This window comes from Phoxinus phoxinus (genome assembly GCF_949152265.1).
Source record: "Phoxinus phoxinus genome assembly, chromosome: 3".
Classification (NCBI taxonomy): Eukaryota; Metazoa; Chordata; class Actinopteri; order Cypriniformes; family Leuciscidae; genus Phoxinus; species Phoxinus phoxinus.
Genome location: NC_136878.1, coordinates 22,511,519 through 22,532,243, shown reverse-complemented (window position 1 = coordinate 22,532,243; position 20,725 = coordinate 22,511,519). Strand labels below are relative to the sequence as shown.

General features: G+C 39.5%; 1 protein-coding gene and 1 long non-coding RNA gene across 5 annotated transcripts in view; one reads left to right on the top strand and one right to left on the bottom strand.

Moving 5' to 3' along the window:
• The window catches only part of LOC306996212, a 1,114,438-nt gene extending 1,096,380 nt beyond the window's left edge, over positions 1–18,058 (top strand). The window contains exon 3 of the long non-coding RNA XR_013797030.1: positions 17,127–18,058. This is a non-coding gene — a long non-coding RNA (uncharacterized lncRNA). The remainder of the gene's footprint in view (positions 1–17,126) is intronic.
• The window catches only part of stard8 (StAR related lipid transfer domain containing 8), a 68,175-nt gene that overhangs the window by 6,993 nt on the left and 40,457 nt on the right, over positions 1–20,725 (bottom strand). For 3 of the 4 annotated variants that reach the window (XM_079608477.1, XM_079608475.1, XM_079608478.1), the window contains 5 exons: positions 8,529–8,610; positions 3,734–3,797; positions 2,152–3,464; positions 1,266–1,439; positions 11–170 (listed from right to left, as the gene is read on the bottom strand). In XM_079608477.1, coding sequence (XP_079464603.1) covers positions 11–170; positions 1,266–1,439; positions 2,152–3,464; positions 3,734–3,797; positions 8,529–8,610 — 1,793 coding nt within the window. The remainder of the gene's footprint in view (positions 1–10; positions 171–1,265; positions 1,440–2,151; positions 3,465–3,733; positions 3,798–8,528; positions 8,611–20,725) is intronic. The other variant, XM_079608476.1, reaches the window with a different exon arrangement.

Sequence of the window (20,725 nt, the reverse complement as noted above, 5' to 3'; positions counted from 1 at the left end):
GCAAACAAACCTTCTCCAGACACTGGCTGCGTAGGTATCTCATCGCTTGCTGGATGCTCTGAGGCAGGGGCTGACCGGTTCGCTGGACGTTTACTATCGGCGGAACGCCAAACACATGTTTATCTTTGTAATCTGGAACTTTGGAACGCTTCATAAACTTTGGAACCACCCTGACCAATGACAGAGAGAGAAAATAAAAATACATTTCATTTTATTTAATGACTCATCCAATGATAACTGAACAGGGAGATGAGACCCAACATACATGAATTCAATTATGTATTTACTTTTACTTATTTAAATTACATTTTTTATTATATAATTTCATTGATTATTTTCTTATTAATTATTTAATTAAATATTTACAAAAATAATTATATACTTTTTTTGTTGTTATATTAATGTATAAACGAGAAAAGGAGGTTTTAAAAGCACACTAGTACAAGAATCCAATACGTGGATGTCCACAATAAAACCTGAAATGTCACATCATTGCAAGATAAACTCAAAATCATGGCAGCAGCCTGTAGTGAGAGAGCAAGAGCAAATGGAATTGCAGTAAGTATAAACCCTGTGAAAATTGGATATGTTCGCTGCCTATGACACTGACACAGATGCAGGCCTTTGACAGTGGGGTGTGTGGGAATGGACGAAGGGGGAAAGATAATGCCTCCACAGTGACTGGTGCAGAATGAAATGAATCATCTTTTAGATCTGCGAGCCATGACAGTGTCTGATAGACATATAAGCTTCTCATCAGAAGTCCTTTCCTGCAGCTGAGGTTTAAAATGGACAAATGCAAAAATTATGAACCAATTTACACTTCGTTCCTGCAATCATTGCCAAATAAAAATGACTAAAGTGTGTGTTTGTGTGTGTGTGTGTGTGTGTGTGTGTGTGTGTGTGTGTGTGTACATAAATAGACCTGTAATTTGGCAGAGAAAGATATGGAATGTAATCTTCATAAGCAGTAAAAAGCCAGTCGGGGAACAGATAGAGAGACAGAAAGATACTGTCATTAACTGCATCTGTTAGAGCTGTTTTACTCAACTGATTGTGCCAATAAAAAACACTTTTGGCAGAAATGAGATTTCCTGCATCAGACATAGGAGAGCATTAATGCCACAGCTGACCTCATGAGATAATGTGTACACCAACAACAGCACACATTTTTTTAGAATGGGAACATGCCTTGTGCTACAATCTTGGGTGTTATTTAGAAAATGTAGGACAATGTATGCATGAATGAGAATGTGCCATCTCACCAGTTCCAGCCATGTTTGCTGGTGTCTGTGTGTTTCTCCAGGATGGCGGTCAGTCGCAAGAGGCTGAATTTCTGCAGCAGGTTGAGTTGGGCGGCTGACTGCCTGTTGATTTCTAAAGACGCAGAAGTCACGCTCGGACGATGAGAGTTTTGGAAACTGTGCCAACGCAACTTTCTGAGTATAGAGAAATGGATGTAAGAAAGACAAGAGTAAGAAAAACAAAAACAAAAAAAGGATGAACAGATGGATATAAAAACAGCCCTTTCACTCTTGGATGTATGGGACATAAACTTTATGTGACAAAAAGCCTCAGATGAATCATTCATCATGAATGACATTCTGAAATGTTAATATGTACTTGATTACCTATTTTCAGAACATACATTATTTAGTCTTAAGCATATAATTTAGTGACGTTTATTCATAAAAAAGAAAATAACCATTTGCCAATATAGGGTTAATGTATATCCTACACACATTTTTTAAGAATGTTTCGATTTTTTTATTTGAAAACATTAAGACAAAATAAAAAAAAATCCTGTGAAAATTGTAGTGAACTGAATGGGTGTACCCCAGAGTTCCACTTCAATCTTAATCTTCATCAGTGATGTGTTTGCATGAAGTGGAAATATATTTTTAACATGGAAATAACAAACAAATGCCAAACACAGCTGCAAGAAGGCTTTCAAGGTACACACAGCTGTCACTGTTATCAGACTCCAGTTTAACAAAAGACAAATTGAGTGTCCTGTATCCCTCTCTCTCCATCACATTCTTTCACACAGCAATAGAAACACCTCATCTGGATAAGTGCTAACTGCACTCACAAGTGTGGACAGGCCAGAATTTCCTCTGTCTATTAAGTCTAACCATCAGATTTACTCACCTGCTGGGTCTCGTGAGTGATGCTCCCACCCCTGAGTCCCTCCTCTCTCTCATTCCTCCTTCTCCTTCTCCCTCATTCACTGAGTTTCCTGCACTATCGTAATCGCTCACTGTCGTCCCAACATCTGACATGGATTGCTCATCATAATTGAGACTGCTGGGCAATGTTGTGTCTGCTGTGGATGCAGTCTCCGCATTGGATTGGTCTTGTGGCGGAATGCCGAGCGAGCGCGACCATTCGTCGATGTTATGCTGTAGCCCGTGTACGTGCTGTAGAATGTCGTCAAGGTGCTGGAAGGCTTTCTCTTTTCCAGGGTCGAAAATGTCACATGGATTGCCCGGTGTCTCTGAAACATTGTCGTAAATGCTTCCAATTGAGCCCATGGAAATTCGTTTCCTCCCAAAACCTGAAAGAAAATCTTGCGACCCACTGCGACTAATGCTTTCATCCAATGAAAGGTCTCCATCTTCTCCTGCCCAGTCACTATGTTCAGGGCTTTGAGAAACGGAGGCCAGACAGAGACTTTCGATTGATAGAGACTTAGGGAAGGTTCCAGGCTTGTGGTCAAAAGGGAGGTGGACCACACGATCCTCTTTCCTCTTACTGTTGTTATGATTGGTTAACTTTGGCATCTCCCAAGTTAACTGGTAGTCCTCCAGGTAAAGGCACGCTCTGTGAGGCTTGTGCAAAGTGGATTTCTGGCTAACATTACTGCGGCATATTGTATGTGATCTCCATGCCTCATCTTTGGTGATTCTGAACTTATTCGTGGTTTGTCCAGGCAAACTTGCATCGGATGTGCAGTGCAGACCAGAGGGTGGCTGATGTCGAGTTACTGTGGAAATGCTCTTTGGAACTTTCTCTCTCTCACTATCCCGTTTCTTTATTGATTCTTTCCTTCGTAAAAATGATCTAGAAGGGCGCTTTGGCTTCTCTCTTACGGACGGCAGGGAAGATGAGGATCCGGTGTCATCGTTCTCATCTTGGCCAGGTGAGACACAAACTGACGATGCACCTTCACCCACCGTGACGTCACTGAAAGCCACAACCTCTGGAGAAGTTGTTTCCCGGGCACTGTCTAAGCTCAAGCTGCTAGCGCTGAGGTCAGAGGTCAGTGAGGTGACTTCTAGGAGACTGATGTCACTCAGCACACTATCGCTACTACCCGAGGGTCTTAAGTTTGAGGCCCGGTTGCCAGGGGGGACAGGGGTGGGTGAGAGAGTGCGGAGACGGGACCAAGTTTTACTCTCACGCTGAAAAGCCCAGCGGGAGCTAAGGGCACATGCGTCATCCTCCTCTGAGTCCTCACTCTGCTGGTGGTAACACAAACATGCACACTTAGATAACGAAAAGTTTTTTTTTTTTTATTAAAAAGAAAAGTAGCTAACCAAGAGTACCAGAATTCACTAGCATAAACACAAGGACATAGATAAATTTTTAAAAGGATTGTTAAAGTTAAGTTTAAAAGATACCATCCAGTGGAAGTCAAAATTAATGAAACTAGACAAGCAAAGAGCAGTTGTCAGCAGACCATCAGATCACATAATTGAATTAGAAGTGGATGCCATGTTTGTTTGTTTACCTGTTTACAATGAAAATGAACCTCTAAGCTCATCGCAGCACATTTGTTTAGGGTTGTAAGCCTCCTAAACACACACGCAAACACACACATACAGAGAGAGAGAAGGGCATATTTGAGTGCTGTAGGGTTTAAATTCACGTGAAATTTACATGTATATTCTTGGTTGAAGAGGCAGGGTGGCAGAGTGATTAAAAATCCTGATTGCTACATTAAAAGTGGTAGGTTAGATTTTTAAACACTCAACCACAAAAATACAAAACTTCATGATTTATCTTCAGTATCAACATTCAAACATGAGAGAAAACTCACTTTAAGTAAAACATATGCAAAGCGCATACAGACAGGTGGTCATTCACAAGTGGTCAATCTGGTAATACCAGGTGTAAATGGTTCCTTCAAGTGCACCTGGAAAGCTCATACCAACGAGTCTGATATGCGTTATTACAACCTCACGCATTTAAATCAGAAACATAACATGAAGGCAGCCTGAACAAAATAAAAATAATTATATTGTGAACAATAAACCCAAAAATCTGAATTCAAAATTATGAAAATTATTTATTTATATTACTTATTTATACTTGGTATTTAAAAAAATATATTAAGTTTTTATAAAGCAAACTTTACACTTGCTGTATAAGCTGTTTACGCCTTTAAAATGATTAAAAATAGCACGTAAAATTAAAATGATGTGCAAAATCATTAATTTCCATTCACTACAGACTTGCTTTCCACTCAAATCTCTGGATTACAGATATATGATATTATCTATATTGTAAATCTGTGTTTCCGCCATGTTTCACATCAGCAAGGCACTTCCGATGTCACAACTCCTGTATTATCTAGAAATCAGACTTAAGCACTTGTAAATACAACTTTGTTTGGTCATTCATGTTCTCGGAACTCGGAATTACTAGATTTTTAAACCTCACTTGAAGGGCACACAAATATCATGTGTAAATGGGCCAAATGCGTTCTTGAGGAAGACATAACCCCAGATTGCCTCAAGGGGACTGTCTCTTTAATGAGTATCCTATTAAATAAAAGTGTCAGCTTTCCTATGGTTAAAAACAAAGCCACAAACTTCCAACAGTGATGCCAATGTGGACATATCAACTATTAACAGCAGTTGTCCAGGCTTAGATCAGTATTTAGAGTTATTTGATGTTATTTCTGTCAGCAGTTTATCCAAGCACACATTCAGTGAGTGAGTGTTTGTTGATGTTGACTGAGGCCTGATGATGCTCCCAGCTGAATTGCATTAATGCCACACTTGACAGTGATGAATGTATCAGCCCATGTATCTTTTCTAGAATGATTTGAACTTGACTTTGCTGCTCCCTCCTTCTGCGCCCGATAGGCTCTGATTTGGCAGAACTTTTGTTAAAGGGTAGAGAGGCATTCATCACCATGTCATTATTTGATTATCAGTATGTTTCGAGTTCATGTGAGTGGCCTAGTAAGTGTACGAGTAAGTGATGCATTCATGTGTATTAAGCCCTCTCTGTTCATTAGTGCATTCATTGTGCTTGGTGTGATCTCATTCGGACTCTGATGCGTGTATATGTGAGAAAGATGATAATGACTTAACTGTCAAAATAATTAATAATTACAGACACTACAAGATGCAGAGACATATAGTACAAACTAGCCGGTATAAAAACAAAAGCAAAGTGACCATCCGTTTTGACTGATCTATAGTCGTTTCGCACCAATGATCACAGTTGCTCTCTTGAACACGCATCGTCACATCATAGTGTTTGGCACCCAGTGGCCACAAGATTTCTGTTGGACATAATACCTTTTCTGCATGACAGAACAAAACTAATTCTAGAAGACAAACAAACAAGAGGGGTGTGTTCGGTGTGGCATTTGAGATACAGATAATAAGAGTGTGTGAGTTTGTGCACAGCAACACATTACACTAATTACTCTTTGTGAATAATAAACAGTAGGAAGGCAATAAGGATAAATAGCATTAACAATAGGCTAGCAAGACACTCGCATTCACAAACACTCACAAAGACTTTTGTGTGCGTCATTATAGCTATTTTTGCCGGCATGCTTGGCAGCTTTATTATCTTTTTCGAAAGATGAAGAAAATTCTGATTATTCAGAACAGTGACAAAACCAAACCTCAAAAAAAGAAAAACACACACACACACACACACACACACACACACACACACACACACACACACACACACACACACACACACACACACACACACACACACACACACACACACACACACACACACACACACACACACATATATATGGGCCAAATTTAATCTGAAAGCTGAATAAATAAGCTTTCCATTGATGTATGGTTTGTCAGGATAGGACAATATTTGGTTGAGATACAACTATTTGAAAAATCTGGAATCTGAGGGTGCAAAAAATCGAAACATTGAGAAAATCACCATTAAAGTTGTCCATTTATGTTCGCGATTGTGCTGCATTCACTCACAAAAATAAATGTTTTATACATTTACAGTAGGATATTTACAAAATATCTTCATGAAACATAATCTTTGGTATAAAAGAAAAATCTAATTTTGACCCATACAATGTATTGTTGGCTATTGCCACAAATATACCCGTGCTACCTGTGACTGGTTTTGTGATCCAGGGTCACATATACATATATATATAATTTTTAGTTTTTTCAATAACCATGCATACACATTATTCTCTTAAAAATACAAACATGTACATGTTGCTCACATATTATGGTGGCCCTGTTTGTGCTAAATAGAGTGTAATTACACTTTTGCCATTAATATGTTTATAAGCAACTGAAAAAAAGCACAAATGTTAGGGCATGTCAAAGCATCTCAAGGACCCACAAAACACCTTAGACCCCAGAGGGTTAAACATCATATAAATCAAAACTGCCAAACGTTATGTTTCATCCTCGGGAATTGACTCGTAGGAAGTTGAGCATTGTTAACTAAATGGAGGCAGATCTGAATCCCCGTTTGAGTCAGTTGTGGAGGCTATTTGTCCCACCCTCAGCCGAAACATGCGTCATGAAGAGAAGGGACGTCATTTTGGAGGGGGAGGGGTGGCAAACGTTTTTGATTAAATATTACAAGGGCATATGAATAAAAAAAAAATATGTGCACAAATAAATTATTTATAATAAGAACTGCAACATTCTGTCAAAAAAATAATAATTGCATATTTTTATTTCGTGGCGACTTTAAGATCTGCACAAATAAAATTAGGACCTTATGTCCATAAAGAACAAACCTTTACAATTTCAAAAATGTTTCATTAAACATACTGTGGCACACATTCAACTGCAAAGCAGGGTAACATAGTATTTAAAATACTCAAGCTATGTTTTATTCAATGTATATGTGTACTGAAACTGGCTTATGTACTAATTTAGAAATACATACGCATTTATTTTTAATTAGCAATGCATACATATGTGATTAAACAATTGCCTTTTGATCTTTACCAAATCACATTAGGCCGTGTAGTGATTCACCTTTTTCTGTCTTAACATTGTTTTTGTCCTAACTGATATACTGTTAATATACCAACCTATTGAAGTACTAATGTTTGCTTTTGTAAAACACCAACATTCACCAAATATAGGTGGTGATGAGAAAGTCACATGATGAATCAAAGCTCATCACAAGCAGCTGTTCCACAAGCTGAGAAACGAAATACTAATATATAAAAGGAGCACAGAGTGTCATACACACAAATACAAAACACCATCATGGTAATAACACTAAAGTAATGCAATAAACATTCATTTCACAACATTAGATGTAACATAAAACCCTAATGTCCATAACTGATAAGAAAAAAAATATATTAGAAACAATTACAAAAAATACATTGAATGTGAAGTGTCACGCAAGGAATTCTGGGAATGCCAATTTACTTTTCACTCTAAATTATTCACTGACTTATTCAATGTTCGTTTTCACTTCCAAAACCTGTACATTTAACAGTACTTTACAATAAAATTACATTAAATGTAAGTTTATCTATTAGTTATTTGCTGTGTTTAGTAAGGAAACTTGCTGTTAACCAATTAACAGGTTTTTACCATTGTATTTTTACAGACTTTTACCATTAAAAATCACAATCATTTTCCCTAGCTCACACAAATCCAGCTTCCTTTTCTACAAGGCTTTAAATATAGATAACTATGGAAATGCATATGACTTTGAGTTCTAGAATTTCAGATTCAGCCATGTGTGTGTGTGTTCATAATTCAGTCCTCTTAAGTTATTATCGAGCTGTCCTGATGTTTTTTTTATATCAGTAACTAACAGCCAACCATACAGCAGTTGCACCCCAGGAAATATAATTTCCCCCTCTTTGTGTATTCGCTATATTTTAGAAAAGGCCATTCACTCCAATGTGACTTCTGCGGGTGTGACCAGACACTTAATCTGTTATTCCACATGGAAGGGTAAAAAAAAAGAGAATAAAGTTGATAGTAAAAAGGACAGACTGAACTACGAAGCACAGCAAGACCTGCTAACACAAGTGGACCATCGCCACGGTGATCAAAAGACTACAGAAATGAACAGATGACCTCTCATGACATGTGACTCATCCTATTAAACATATGTCATAAAAGTACTATTATTAGTATACTTTATGATTTTTTTTTATCATGTTATTCCACCATGATTAATGCCATTGGGTGCAGTCACATAAAGGAGGAGTGAAACTCAAACCAGAAGGGATTATTGTGAATGATGGAATATATTTAAAGTGCTGTAATAAATATTTAAGTGAATATGCAATGGTTTCTCACCTGCATAACGCCTTGAGAGAGTCCTGATCCAGAAACTCATGGTCTCTCCTCACAGCAGAGATCTCAATGGGGAACAGAGAGGCTGAGGGCACACAGAGATGCACCAATTAAGTCGATCATTCAACTACCCAATGGGGCTAATTAAAACCCTCCTGAGAACTAATGTAACATTTAAGCCAGTGGTCAGTAGAAGAGAGAGATTAATCCCACAAACATCAGAGGACGTGTCAACTTTAACCCACATATAAAAATGTGCATGCTGCGATCCTAAACATTCACGAAATTAGAAAATCTTGAGATAGTTGTCTGACAGCATTTTCCATTACAAAACACTGAGAATACAAACAAACATTAACATACACATACATCAGCATATACAATTCATTTAAATGTTGCTTTCATGGTGTAAAGTGTTCTAGAGTGAAAAACTGCATTATTATTATTATTATTAGAGATGAACCGATACTATGGGAGGGTTGGAGCATAAGCTGTCTTTATACGCGGAGGATATTTTGCTATGTGTCTGACCCTGGCACTCCTCTAGAGCAAATTCTGCCAGCAGATCCAGTGCCAATTTCAGGCTATAAATTAAATTTGAGTTAAAGTACATTAATGCCCATCAATATGGCAGCCTTCGAATACTCATTGGTATCTTTCAGATCTTCCTTACAGAGTTTTAGGTATTTGGATATAAATGTGACAAAAAGCTTTGTAGACTTATTTGATCACAACTCTGTCCCCTTGCTTAAGTGTCTTGCAAAGGATTTTAGTCGTGCTCTCTACTCTCTATATCCCTGGCTGGTATGGTTAACTGTATTAAGATGAACGTACAACCCACATTTTTATATTTATTTATTTTCAATGCATTCTTATTTTTATTCCAAAGTACTTTTTTTGTTGCACTTGAAAGCTCTATTTCTAATTTTCTTTCAAATAAAAACACTGAAAATGCATTCCGCAGAAAACAAAACAATTGGGTGGTCTGGCTTTTCCTAATTTTCTAATATATAATTGGGCAGCGAATATACGCTCTACTCTTATGGGGTTATTATTGTTGCAATATTCCAAATAAATAGATTAATATTCACAAATAAATGTAAAGAGATTCACAAAAATGTATCGAATTCACAAATAAATAGATTAAGATCCACAAATAAATGTAAAGAGTTTCACAAAAAAATATAAAATGAGATTTGCAAATAAATAAAATGAGATTTGCAAATAAATAAAATATTTACAAATGTTTTATAATTTTACAAACACAACTCTGCCTGGCATTTATTTGTGAACCGCTTTCTGTGCATTTGTAAATCGCTGCACACATTTGTGAATTAGTTCCTGTGCATTTGTGAATCCCCTAACTCATCTGTGGATTTTGAAACACTTCTAGCGTCGACGTGCAGACAAATCCACAAATAAGTGGACTTCACCCACCGCCTACTCAAGCCAATCAGATAATGGCCACATCGAGCTGGCCAATCGTTGCACGTTCTCGCTTCAACCAATCACGTTTGGCTTCACACTGGGCGATCTTGCTCTGAAATAACTGCTCATTCATCATTCATCTGCATGCATTTGCTAAAATAGGAAGTGTACGCGTAAAGGCGCCATAAAATTGCTACAGCAAAATATGTTTAAAGTTTGGATTTTGTTAGAATTACACCATTAGACTGCTTGTCAAGCCTAGCCACAATTTTTATGAGCCTTGAAAAAAGCCAGAGAAACAGCACTTTACATCTCTGTTATGGGAACAACGCGTTATGGACGCGTCACGTTATTCAAGATAGAACAGAAAAGCATCAAGTAGCAGACTAATGAATAACTGGGTTCAACCCATAAATAGCTACACTATTTAAACTCTGCTACACAGAGTTTTTAATTTGCATTGAAAGATTTTTATTTGCAGCATCGACCCCAGTATACGCGCTGATGCTGAGGCTCGTACTGTTACATGGGTGGCCATTTGGGCTCATATTTGGTATTCTACATGACATTTATTTATGTCCTATAGCTATTTGTCACCGCGATTGTGCTTTAAAAGGCAAAATCATATGTTCTGTAATTTCATGCATCGTGTCTACCCCGTGCGAGGCTATCTACTAGGGGTGTCCATTGGCACTGCCTTCACAATTCGATTCAATTACGATTCACCAGGTAACGATTCGATTCAATTCGATTCGATTCTACGATGCATTGCGATGCATCAAACTTCTACTGCACACAACAAGGCACATTTTTCATCAGTCATGAGGCAATACAAGCAGTCATATATTGAACAACAGATTTTATTGGCTGCTATGTGCGTATTATCACTCTCCTGTATCTTTGACATAAATGTCATTAAACAAAATAAAATTGAATGGTACAGGGTATTGGATATGGCATTTTCAAACCTGAAAAAGAAAACATAAATCACTGCTTTCTAGGGCTGTAATCTCCCAGTCTATTAGTCGATTATTGATCGATACGTTCTGGCTTGACCAAAATTCTGATTTTATTGTCCAACTCAAGGCCAGAAAATAAACAGTGACATAATCGATTATGGCACTTTGCCGCATCAATGCTGAATCGGGCATGCCCCGCATTGCGATGCATCGCCGAATCGATTATTGTTGACACCACTACTATCTACACTGGGCAAAGCGGATGTGCAAAAACATTTGTCCTAATTGCGTGAAGTAGCCCCTACATCAGAAGAAGTGCGGGCATCCGTTTACTAGCAATGAATGCCCCGCGTCCAGTACACTATCACGAAATATGATTTTTCAAGTAACCAGACTCTTTTGAGGGACGAAATGGCTAGTAGAAAAAAGGTCTTGAATGTAAGACATTTTTCTGAGACCGAATCTAAGGGCTCTCCTGGGAGCAGAGCAACAGGGGGAAAGGCGTACAGATGTAGCCTCGGCCACGTCTGTACCATAGCATCCAGCCCTAGGGGGGCTGGGTGAGTAAGGGAGAACTAGAGTGGACAGTGCGTCGTATGCTGAGACGCAAACAGATCCACTTCTGCCTGGCCATAAAACTCCCATATTTTCTCAACCGCCTCAGGGTGGAGTCTCCAGTCCCCTGGCCTCAGCTCCTGCCTCGACAGGACGTCTGCTCCAATATTCTGGCCCCCGGAATATACACTGCCCTCAGAGAGAGTATTTTCCCCAGGGACCATAGGAGGATCTGGTGTGCCAACTTGCATAGTGGACGCGAACGCAGACCCCCTGACGATTTAGATAAGAGACCACTGATGTGTTGTCGGTCCGGACAAGCACATGGTGGCCCCTCAGGTCTGGGAGGAAATGTCTCAATGCATTGAAGACGGCCATCATCTCCAGGCAATTTATGTGCCAAGAGAGATGATGGCTCCTCCACAGACCCTGAACTTGATTTTCTGAACTGAGCTGACTGTTTTTGAACCCCCCTCAGAAGGTTCACGTCTGATGCAAATGTCGAGTTGACACTGCGCCAGATGATCGTAGGGAACCACTGCACCTTGAAGCACCAAGGGTGGCAGAATAGTCCCCTGAGGACACCGAGGTGGAACGGACACCGTATACTGAGGTGTGACCCGCTGTACCCCGGGTGGAGCTGCCCTCACTGGTCTGACGCCATTGGCGTCAGGACCTTTTCTTTTGAGGTGAAGCCTTCTTAGCCTGAAGAACGGTCCTCAGATCCGGCTTCTGCTTTGAAGGCTTCGGCTGAGAGTTAAAAAGCCTTAAAAAGAAGTGAAAAGTGAAGCCTTAAAAAAGAGAGTGAAAAACACTCTCTTTTTATTGGGGTCTATATGAGGAGCTTGACGGCTGGGGTTGCTCATGCCCAGCAACCCCAGGGGGTTGGACACGGCGAGGGAGAATTTTTTTGAACGCCTCTGACTGTTTCTTGGCCTCCTGGAACCTCTCGACGACCGAGTTAACGGCGTCGCCGAAGAGACCAGAAGGCTCAATAGAAGGGCAGGGCCTTTCAAGTTGCTGCTCCTTTTCTGTGGAATGCCCTCCCAGACCACCTCAGGGCCCCGCAAACAGTGGACACATTTAAAAAAGGGCTAAAAACCCATCTTTTTACACAGGCTTATTTTAACAGCTAATGCTTGTTTTTAGCCCCGTCGTTTAACATGTTGTGCTTTTATTGTATACTGTATTGATTTTTAATTTTTTTAATTATGTTTTACTGTAGCACTTTGAGATTTGGTGTCAAATGTAAAGTGCTTTACAAATAAAATTTATTATTATTATTATTATTAGAAGCGTCCAGTAGAAATGCACAATCTTTATCCTTTATTTCTGCCAGATTCAGCCAGAGGTGCCTCTCAGTGGCTACAAGGGCTGCCATAGACCGCTCGATTGCTCTAGCGGTCTCCTTAGTAGCCCTGAGAGACAAATCTGTGGCCCGACGAAGTTCTCGAACCTCATCGGGCCCTACTCCCTCACTTTTATCCAAATCCCCCAGCAGATCAGCCCGATATGCCTGGAGCAATGCCATGGTATGCAAGCATGCTCCAGCCTGACCTGCTCCCATATATGCTTTGCCCACTAATGAAGAATTTTGCTTTTAATGGCTTACTGGGCAAAGCTGAGGCCTTCCGAGACGATGCTGAACCAGGTGACAGATAGCTCGCGAGCATCTGTTCAGCCTGGGGCATCGACTCATAGCCATACTCTCTCAACCCTCTGATCCCCGAATAAACATGAACTTGGGGACTGAAAAGTTGAGAAGAATATGGCTTTTTCCACGATCTAGACAGCTCACTGTGCAGATCGGGAAAAAAATGGAAGGCCTCGTGGTGGAAGTGAAATATTAGATGATAAGAAGTGCTCATCTAATTTACTTTTAGGACGAGCGCCCCTTTTCTCGGCTGGCCAGTCAATTTGTAATTTTTCACTTCCACCAGCTCCTCATATGCTGGGGAAGAGGATGGCGAATCCCCTTCCCCGTGATTGTTTCACCGCCAACGCTCAGTACGTCTACCTCCTCGGAGCTAGAGCACTGAAGCATTGGGCTCTCTTCACGGGCGGAAGAAGCACTGGATCCTCCAGGACAGGCAGGAGATAAGACCCTCGGACCCGTCTCCAACCCTTCTGAGAGATCCTTTTGCAATCTGCAGGAATGCATTCTACGTGCTGCCTCGGCAACAGCGAGTCCTGCACCATGAGGAGCGCAAGCCTGACCACTTTCCTTAAAAAGTGACAGACAGGAGCGGAGCATGCGAAGCGGAAGCATCTCGCAATGTTGGCAATCAGCCCCCTCGAAAGCTGATACCGCATGCTCCAATCCCAAACACATCATACAAAGCTTGTGTGTGTGTCCACCCGTTAAATAACGTGGGCAGGGAGAAGCACAGAGTTTGTACAACTGTTTCTCCATAATAGATAAGGTGACAGACAACAATAAATATGACAGACAGAGTAACACAGATCGCTTGCTGAGGCACAGAAGCTAATGCCGGTTTCACCGGATGTGCTTTTTATCTCTTCCTGGTCATGACGTCACCCGCCCGTGATGCTCATTCCTTCCATTGGACTAGTTGACATAGATGCTTCAGACATGTTCCTGCTGGAGGCGTTCCCAAAGCGTTATCGACGCATCGCGAGTTCCCTCGAAAGGGAACACACTTTTATCGACTGATACTGATTATTGGCTTATTATTATTAGTATTACTATTGATGTTATTAAATATTATTATTATTATTAAAATTGTTTGGCTTCCCAATAACCCCAGTTTGAATGTGATATGAACTGAAACGGACTAAAAAGAGGTTCGAGTTCACTCAAAGTCCAGGTACACGTCAATGCAAATACTTCTGGTCAGTTTGGTCACTGAAAATGGGTTGGGGCTCTTAATTTTGCACTTAAAGTGCAACAAACTGAGGCATTTAACCTGTCAAAAATGTTATCCAGATGGGATGTCGCCAGATACATGTAGAGATGGGATGTAGAGGGACAAAGATATATGGGTTTGTTGTATTATTAAACTATTTTTTAGGGGACAATAGAGAGGAGACAGGAAAGTGGACAGAGGGTGTGGTGGGATGAGATTGAGACATTGGCTAAAGGTCAGATTCATTCAAACATGTCCATGTTAGCACAAAGGCTAATGTGTGTTTGGAGTACAACACAACAAAAATCAAACATAAAAAAAGTCGAGGAACATTGCTCTAAAATATAGAAATACATACACTGTAACAGGAGTCATGTTTTACATGATATTCATTAAAAACATAGTTGGAAAAACAATTAGGCTATGTACTGGCAAATAACAACCAGGGCAGCACTATTTTAGATGGAACAGAGAGTCAGAATGTGAATGTGGTGTGTGTATACCTGCGTATTGTATGTGTGTGTGCATTTTTGAGTGCGTCAACATTGCTGAGGTGTCCCATTTCCAGCTTTTGTTTCAACCTCCTTCCCCTCTTGAGTTGCAGGTCTAAGTAATGACAGTAGTACAGGAAGATTGCCAGAAATAATTAAGCTCACACCACAAGAACAAAGGGACAAGAAATCAACCTGCTGCCAAACAAAGTCAAATTTAAGTCAAGCTAGGCAATTGACCCTTCGCAGGGAGCTTGATTGACAGGTGATCTGACCAATCATACTTTGCCATCCGCCATTTTGTCGGACAAAGCAGTCAGGAGAGTTAGTAGATTAACATGGGAGAATTTGAACTTGAAAAACGGAGTGTACTGACGTCTTTACGTGGTTAAAACAACATTCCTTCTGATGTTCATTCATGTTTACTATAAATTAACTAGAAGGAAGAGATGATCGGTTCACGAGCAGCTTTAACTGATGCTCTACAGCGATCTGACAGACACATTAAAGAGCCACAAAACGGGTATTTATTATTTAAATTTATTTATTTTAAATGACCAAATTTGAAAGGTGAGACTTTGTTTAATACGTTTAACCCTCTACCGCATGGTGTTGCCATATGGCAACGTACTCTTTCTGTTCATTTCCTTGCCACTGTCTCTTTAAGAAAACATTCTCGTGTTTTTTGTTGGAATGAGAAGACCTTAGTTTAGCCAATTATGTGCTTTGGTTAAGTCACATGACATGCAGGTTTTTTTTCTGGCGCGATTTATGACAGACTGCGTCTCTTGTCGGTAGTTTCTGAAAGCAAATTTAAACATCATTCAGAAACAAGGACCAGCCCATATCACAAACACACAAAAAACGGAAACTTCACCTCAGGTAAGTTATGATGACATATTCACCACTCAAAAAAGTTTTTATGAAATTAGTTTTTGGTAAATCGATCAAATGTCTGTGTTGCCAAGCGGCAACACTGTGCGATAGTGGAATGACATTATTGCAATAGTTTAGCTAGCCAGAAAGGTCAGCTGCAATCTGTTAAGCTGTAACAATAACAATATTAATGCCAGTGATATAATGTTTATTAGTCATATGTTAAGGACTGCCTAGGCATTTGTATTATGGAAAAAAATCATCTAATTTACATGGCATTTTTACTTTTGATTAGATACAGTATGAATACAGATATATCAGATATACAGATATATGTGTGTGTGAGATGGGTAGGTTTAGGGCTAGGGTTAGTGTAAGAGGAGAGAATATACAGTTTGTACAGTATAAAAACAATTACGAGTCCCCACAAAGATAGTGAACCAGACATGTGTGTGTGTGCGTGTGTAGGTTTGTACTTGTGCAGAAAGTGACAAAGAGACAGAGTTATGGGTCAGGTCAAAGAATAGGTCCAGAAATCAAATCATCCCTAGATTTCTACATGGTTTTCACATAACATTAATGCATGTTTGCTTATGTTTCATTAGATCAAGAAGAGGTTAGAGCTGCCCAGTGCCCACCATTCCAAAAGAAGCCGTTCCAGGATGGAATGTTGAATTTCCATGAACTGCAATGTTTTTATGTAAATGTTTTTATGTCAATGTTGTATGATACATGATGAACATTATTATATTTGTTACTAACTGTATACATTTGCAATTGAATAATATTAATAAAAAATTTTATGAAATTCAAAGAATATAAAGCATTATTCAGTTAAAAAGAATGGAATAAATAGAATCAGTTGGAAGAATCATTTGTTGGGAAAGTATGTATAAGGTGTTGTTTATAAGTACTGTGTTAAAGCTTATTATAGCACAAATTGAATCAACACAAACAACAAAAATATTAACTATAAGTAAATTTACACTTCTAATTCTAAGTCATTTCCACTATTGTATGTTGTTGCCATATGGCAACATATCATAAAGTACCTTAGAATAATATTTTTTCCCAAAAAAAATTCTACAGCACTTCAAGTTAAGCCATTCTAAGAAAAGAAAAAGAGTCAAATATTTTTTTTTATAGGTCTAGCATAATGCGTGCGGTAGAGGGTTAATATCAAAAGTAACCGAAAAGTAACCTGGTCTGTCCTTTATTGTCAGCGTGTTGTCAGTGTCCTCTCTGCTCCACGATGTATTTCTCACTTCGTGAAAACATAGTGTGGCATAAGAGCGGCGTAGCTTGTCGGGCATAGCGACAGTAACTAAGGGGGGCGGGAAGCTGACATTTCTTTTGTTTATCAGGAAAGAGAAGTAACTTTACGAGTTCACTCGTAACTTTTTTTACTTACACACATAAAACTAGAGGTCGACCGATTCATCGGTTTTGCCGATTAATCGGCACCGATTGTTGACTGGTGGAACTATCGTTATCGGCAAAAATATATACCGATAGTTTTTCCTGGTTGCGTCCATTGCTGGAGCGGCTGAGAAGCGCGCGCTGTCATTCATTACACAGTGTAAGAGCTGAGAAGGGTCTGCTGGCATGATGCAGTACAAGAGCGGCCTCTAGAGGTGTAATAAAAACTCGTGCCTCGTGTTGTTTATTTCGACACGTGATTCTGCGTGCTGCACTGAGAGCGCATGCTGCGTGGAGAGCGCTGACATCAGACGCGCGTTTAAAGCACCGACAGCTCAAATGTATACAGTACATTGTCATATCATTATAAAGTGATAAATTTGTTGACTAAATGCTGCATTAGTAGAGAAAGAACAGCACAACAGTATGTTTGTTTGCCTTCGAGGCTGAGAGGACGCTAACATTAGTAGTACCTCAAGCGGTTAAAACACTGACAAACATAAACGTAAGTCCGACCCGAATGTTTAATGTCACAATTGTTACCTCTATATTTGCATTAGTTCATATCCAGCTGGTCACTTTTATGCATTAAATATGCAGAGAAGTTGCATATTTAAAGCTAGAGACGTAAGCAAACTGATATGTTCATACAGCCGACAGAAACATAAACGAATCAGAAAAGCATTTGATTTCGGTTATTTTTATTTTTTTTCATCTTCACTTTAATACAAATTTTGTTACTTTTTTATTAATTAAGTTGGCTTGAAAAGAATAGTTAAATTTTGAATGTAACTGGTTTTATTTGTTATTTAGAGTATTACTTTTTGTTTCAGTTTGAATGAATGTCTTTTATTGACTTAAATATTTATTCACATTTATATATTTATTTCATTTAGCATGTTTTCATGGTTCAATACAGTTTTTTTTATTTTTATAATAAAGTTCAGCACTGTTTTACTTGGAGTATTATGTTTGTTTTTATCCAGTATCAATTTTAAAAACTATCGGTTCATTAATCGGTTATCGGCAAGTATGGCCCAACCTAGCTATCGTTATCGGTAAAATCCACTATCGGTCGACCTCTACATAAAACACTCTACTTTGTTCTGTGTTTGAAGGAAATTTTCAATTAGTGCTGTTACTCAAATTCAGAAGGCCGATTCCAGACGCGCATGAGCTAATAACATCAAATAGAGCATCCAGACCACTCTACTGCATTTAATGTTTTGTTTTCCTAAATAATAAAAGCATACATGAAGATACAGAATATAACCTTTTCCTCTTTTGAAATGCAGGGTTATTTTCAGGGACGAGGGAAGCCTGACTCGGAAATCAATGTGTATTGCTATTCGGTCACTTTTCAAAGGTAAAATTACACACAGGGCTGTTTTCAACACAGACACAAACCGGCATCCCTGCTGTTTTAAAACACAGTACCCAAAAACTATTGAGTTTTTAATAGAGCATCAGGGGACGATGCCAAAATAAAAGTGGGAAACCGCTGACTGTTACACTAAAGCTGGACATCAATACACAACAGAGATCACAGAATGCCTCAGTTCTGACCAATATAAATTCATAACTGTTATTCTTAGAGATGCACCGATTCCAATTTTCTAGGCCGATTCCAATTTTTCATTGATTTCATTTGTTCTAACCACTTTACAGCACACACAGATATTTATTTTCTATATTTTTTTGAGTCTTCATTTTCTTTTCTGACATAGCCTACTCCAGTTCTTGTTAAAGGGGTCATGACATGAGAAACCAAATTTGCCTTGATCTTTTGGTATATACGAGGTCTTTGTACCATTAAAACGTCCTGCAAGTTTCATAGCTTAAGACTTCCCCCCCATTATAAACGAATCATTTATTTAATCAAGCTCTAAATACAGCTCGTTCTGGATCCATGGTAAGAAGTGACATCACGGTACGAAGTGACGTACCAGCGTTTGCATATGACCGCCTCCAGCCCAAGACAACTACGCTTTAATCGCAAGACAACTACGCTCATTTCGTATCGTTGTCGCACCCGCGCACTGCGCGCCTCACAAGTGTTCAGTCGACGGACAGCGAGTGGGTCTGTGTACAGGGAAATTACGATGCCGCAGATGTGCTGTTCCTGGCTGTGGACAAACAACATCTTTGAATACGCTGCGAAAGATCCAGTCGTCAGGGAAAAATGGATGCACTTTATTTTTTTGCGGACGTCCCAGTCCATTTGAAGGATGACTGTTTTGAGAACAAATCCCAAAATGATGCTGGCTTTGCCAGAAAACTGTTGCTCAAAGATAAGTCCGTGCCGACTATTCTGGGCTCAACAACGACGACGCAAACTGTAAGTAATGTATTTAAAACTTTAAACTACTTTTTAAATACGCCGAATCCGCAAATGTTCTGGCTGGGGGCGTTAATAATTGATGCATAGGCACTGATGTTAGCCAATCATAACAGTGAGCGTTAACACTGAACTCTTAAAGGGGTAACACCCCCAAAACAGACTGTTTGAATCAGAGGATGAGAAACAGGGTGGGATAAGGTCATAAATCACTACATTTTAAAAGTGGTTTGTAAAAAAAACAGATTGTACGGGACAGGTTATATTGCGCGATCATATGTGAATCTCGTGGGTCTTCGTGACTTCAGCTGTCAGTCATGGCCGCAGCCGTTTCACATCAAATCCGGACCTGGTGTGTATTGAAGCACGGCGGAGCACGGCGCGGAGCACGGAGCCGATCCGCAGCCGTTCCGCAGTTGGTGGAAATCCAGGGTAAGAACAGACAAGGACTGACTGAACTGAAAGAACTAAATACAAACACTGATGAACATGATTAACTGAAAACAGGGGACACAGATGACGATGATTAACTGAACACAGGTGATACAGATGAAGATGATTAACTGAACACAGGTGATACAACTGAACTAATAATGATGGTGAAGATGACACGTGACATGATGACAGGCAGACAAGTCCAATGAAACCGAACTCAACAGAACACAACTGTGACAGCCACAAACAGCAGGAACATCCCGGCAGCCGGCGTATCATTAATTCAGCACATCACTGTTTCTGTCACAGCCAATGTGGGTCAGGTGACTGCCAACCAAAAATACACAACTCAGTCAGAGGAAGCCAAGCAGATGACAGGTGTGTGTCAGGTTGCTTAAATGAGACAAGTGAACGAAAGTGTTGCTGCATTCGGCTTTGAAATATTCATCAGTTTGCAAGTGGAAGACTTTTAAAAGCAAGAAAACATTGATAACTATTTAGATAAGCAACATTAAGGTATTACTGTGATTAGCTATAAAAAAATAGATTATTTCAGAATTAATGCAGAAAAAAAAAAAAAAAAAAACAGTTGCTACTACAGACAACACACCTCACCAGGCCACGCAAAAAGCCCTGTATATACTTCAAGTGAAATCGAAGAACGAACTGGTCATTTTGGACAAAATCAAAAAAGTTAGTTTTGTGTTCGTTTAGGGAGTTCAGCTTGCCAAAGCGACCTTTCCGGAAAAGCTTTTGCTGGTAAACACCTTCGAACTATGATGATTGGTCCATGGCTATTGCATAATAGGTAGTTGTGCTCTGAGTCTGAGGC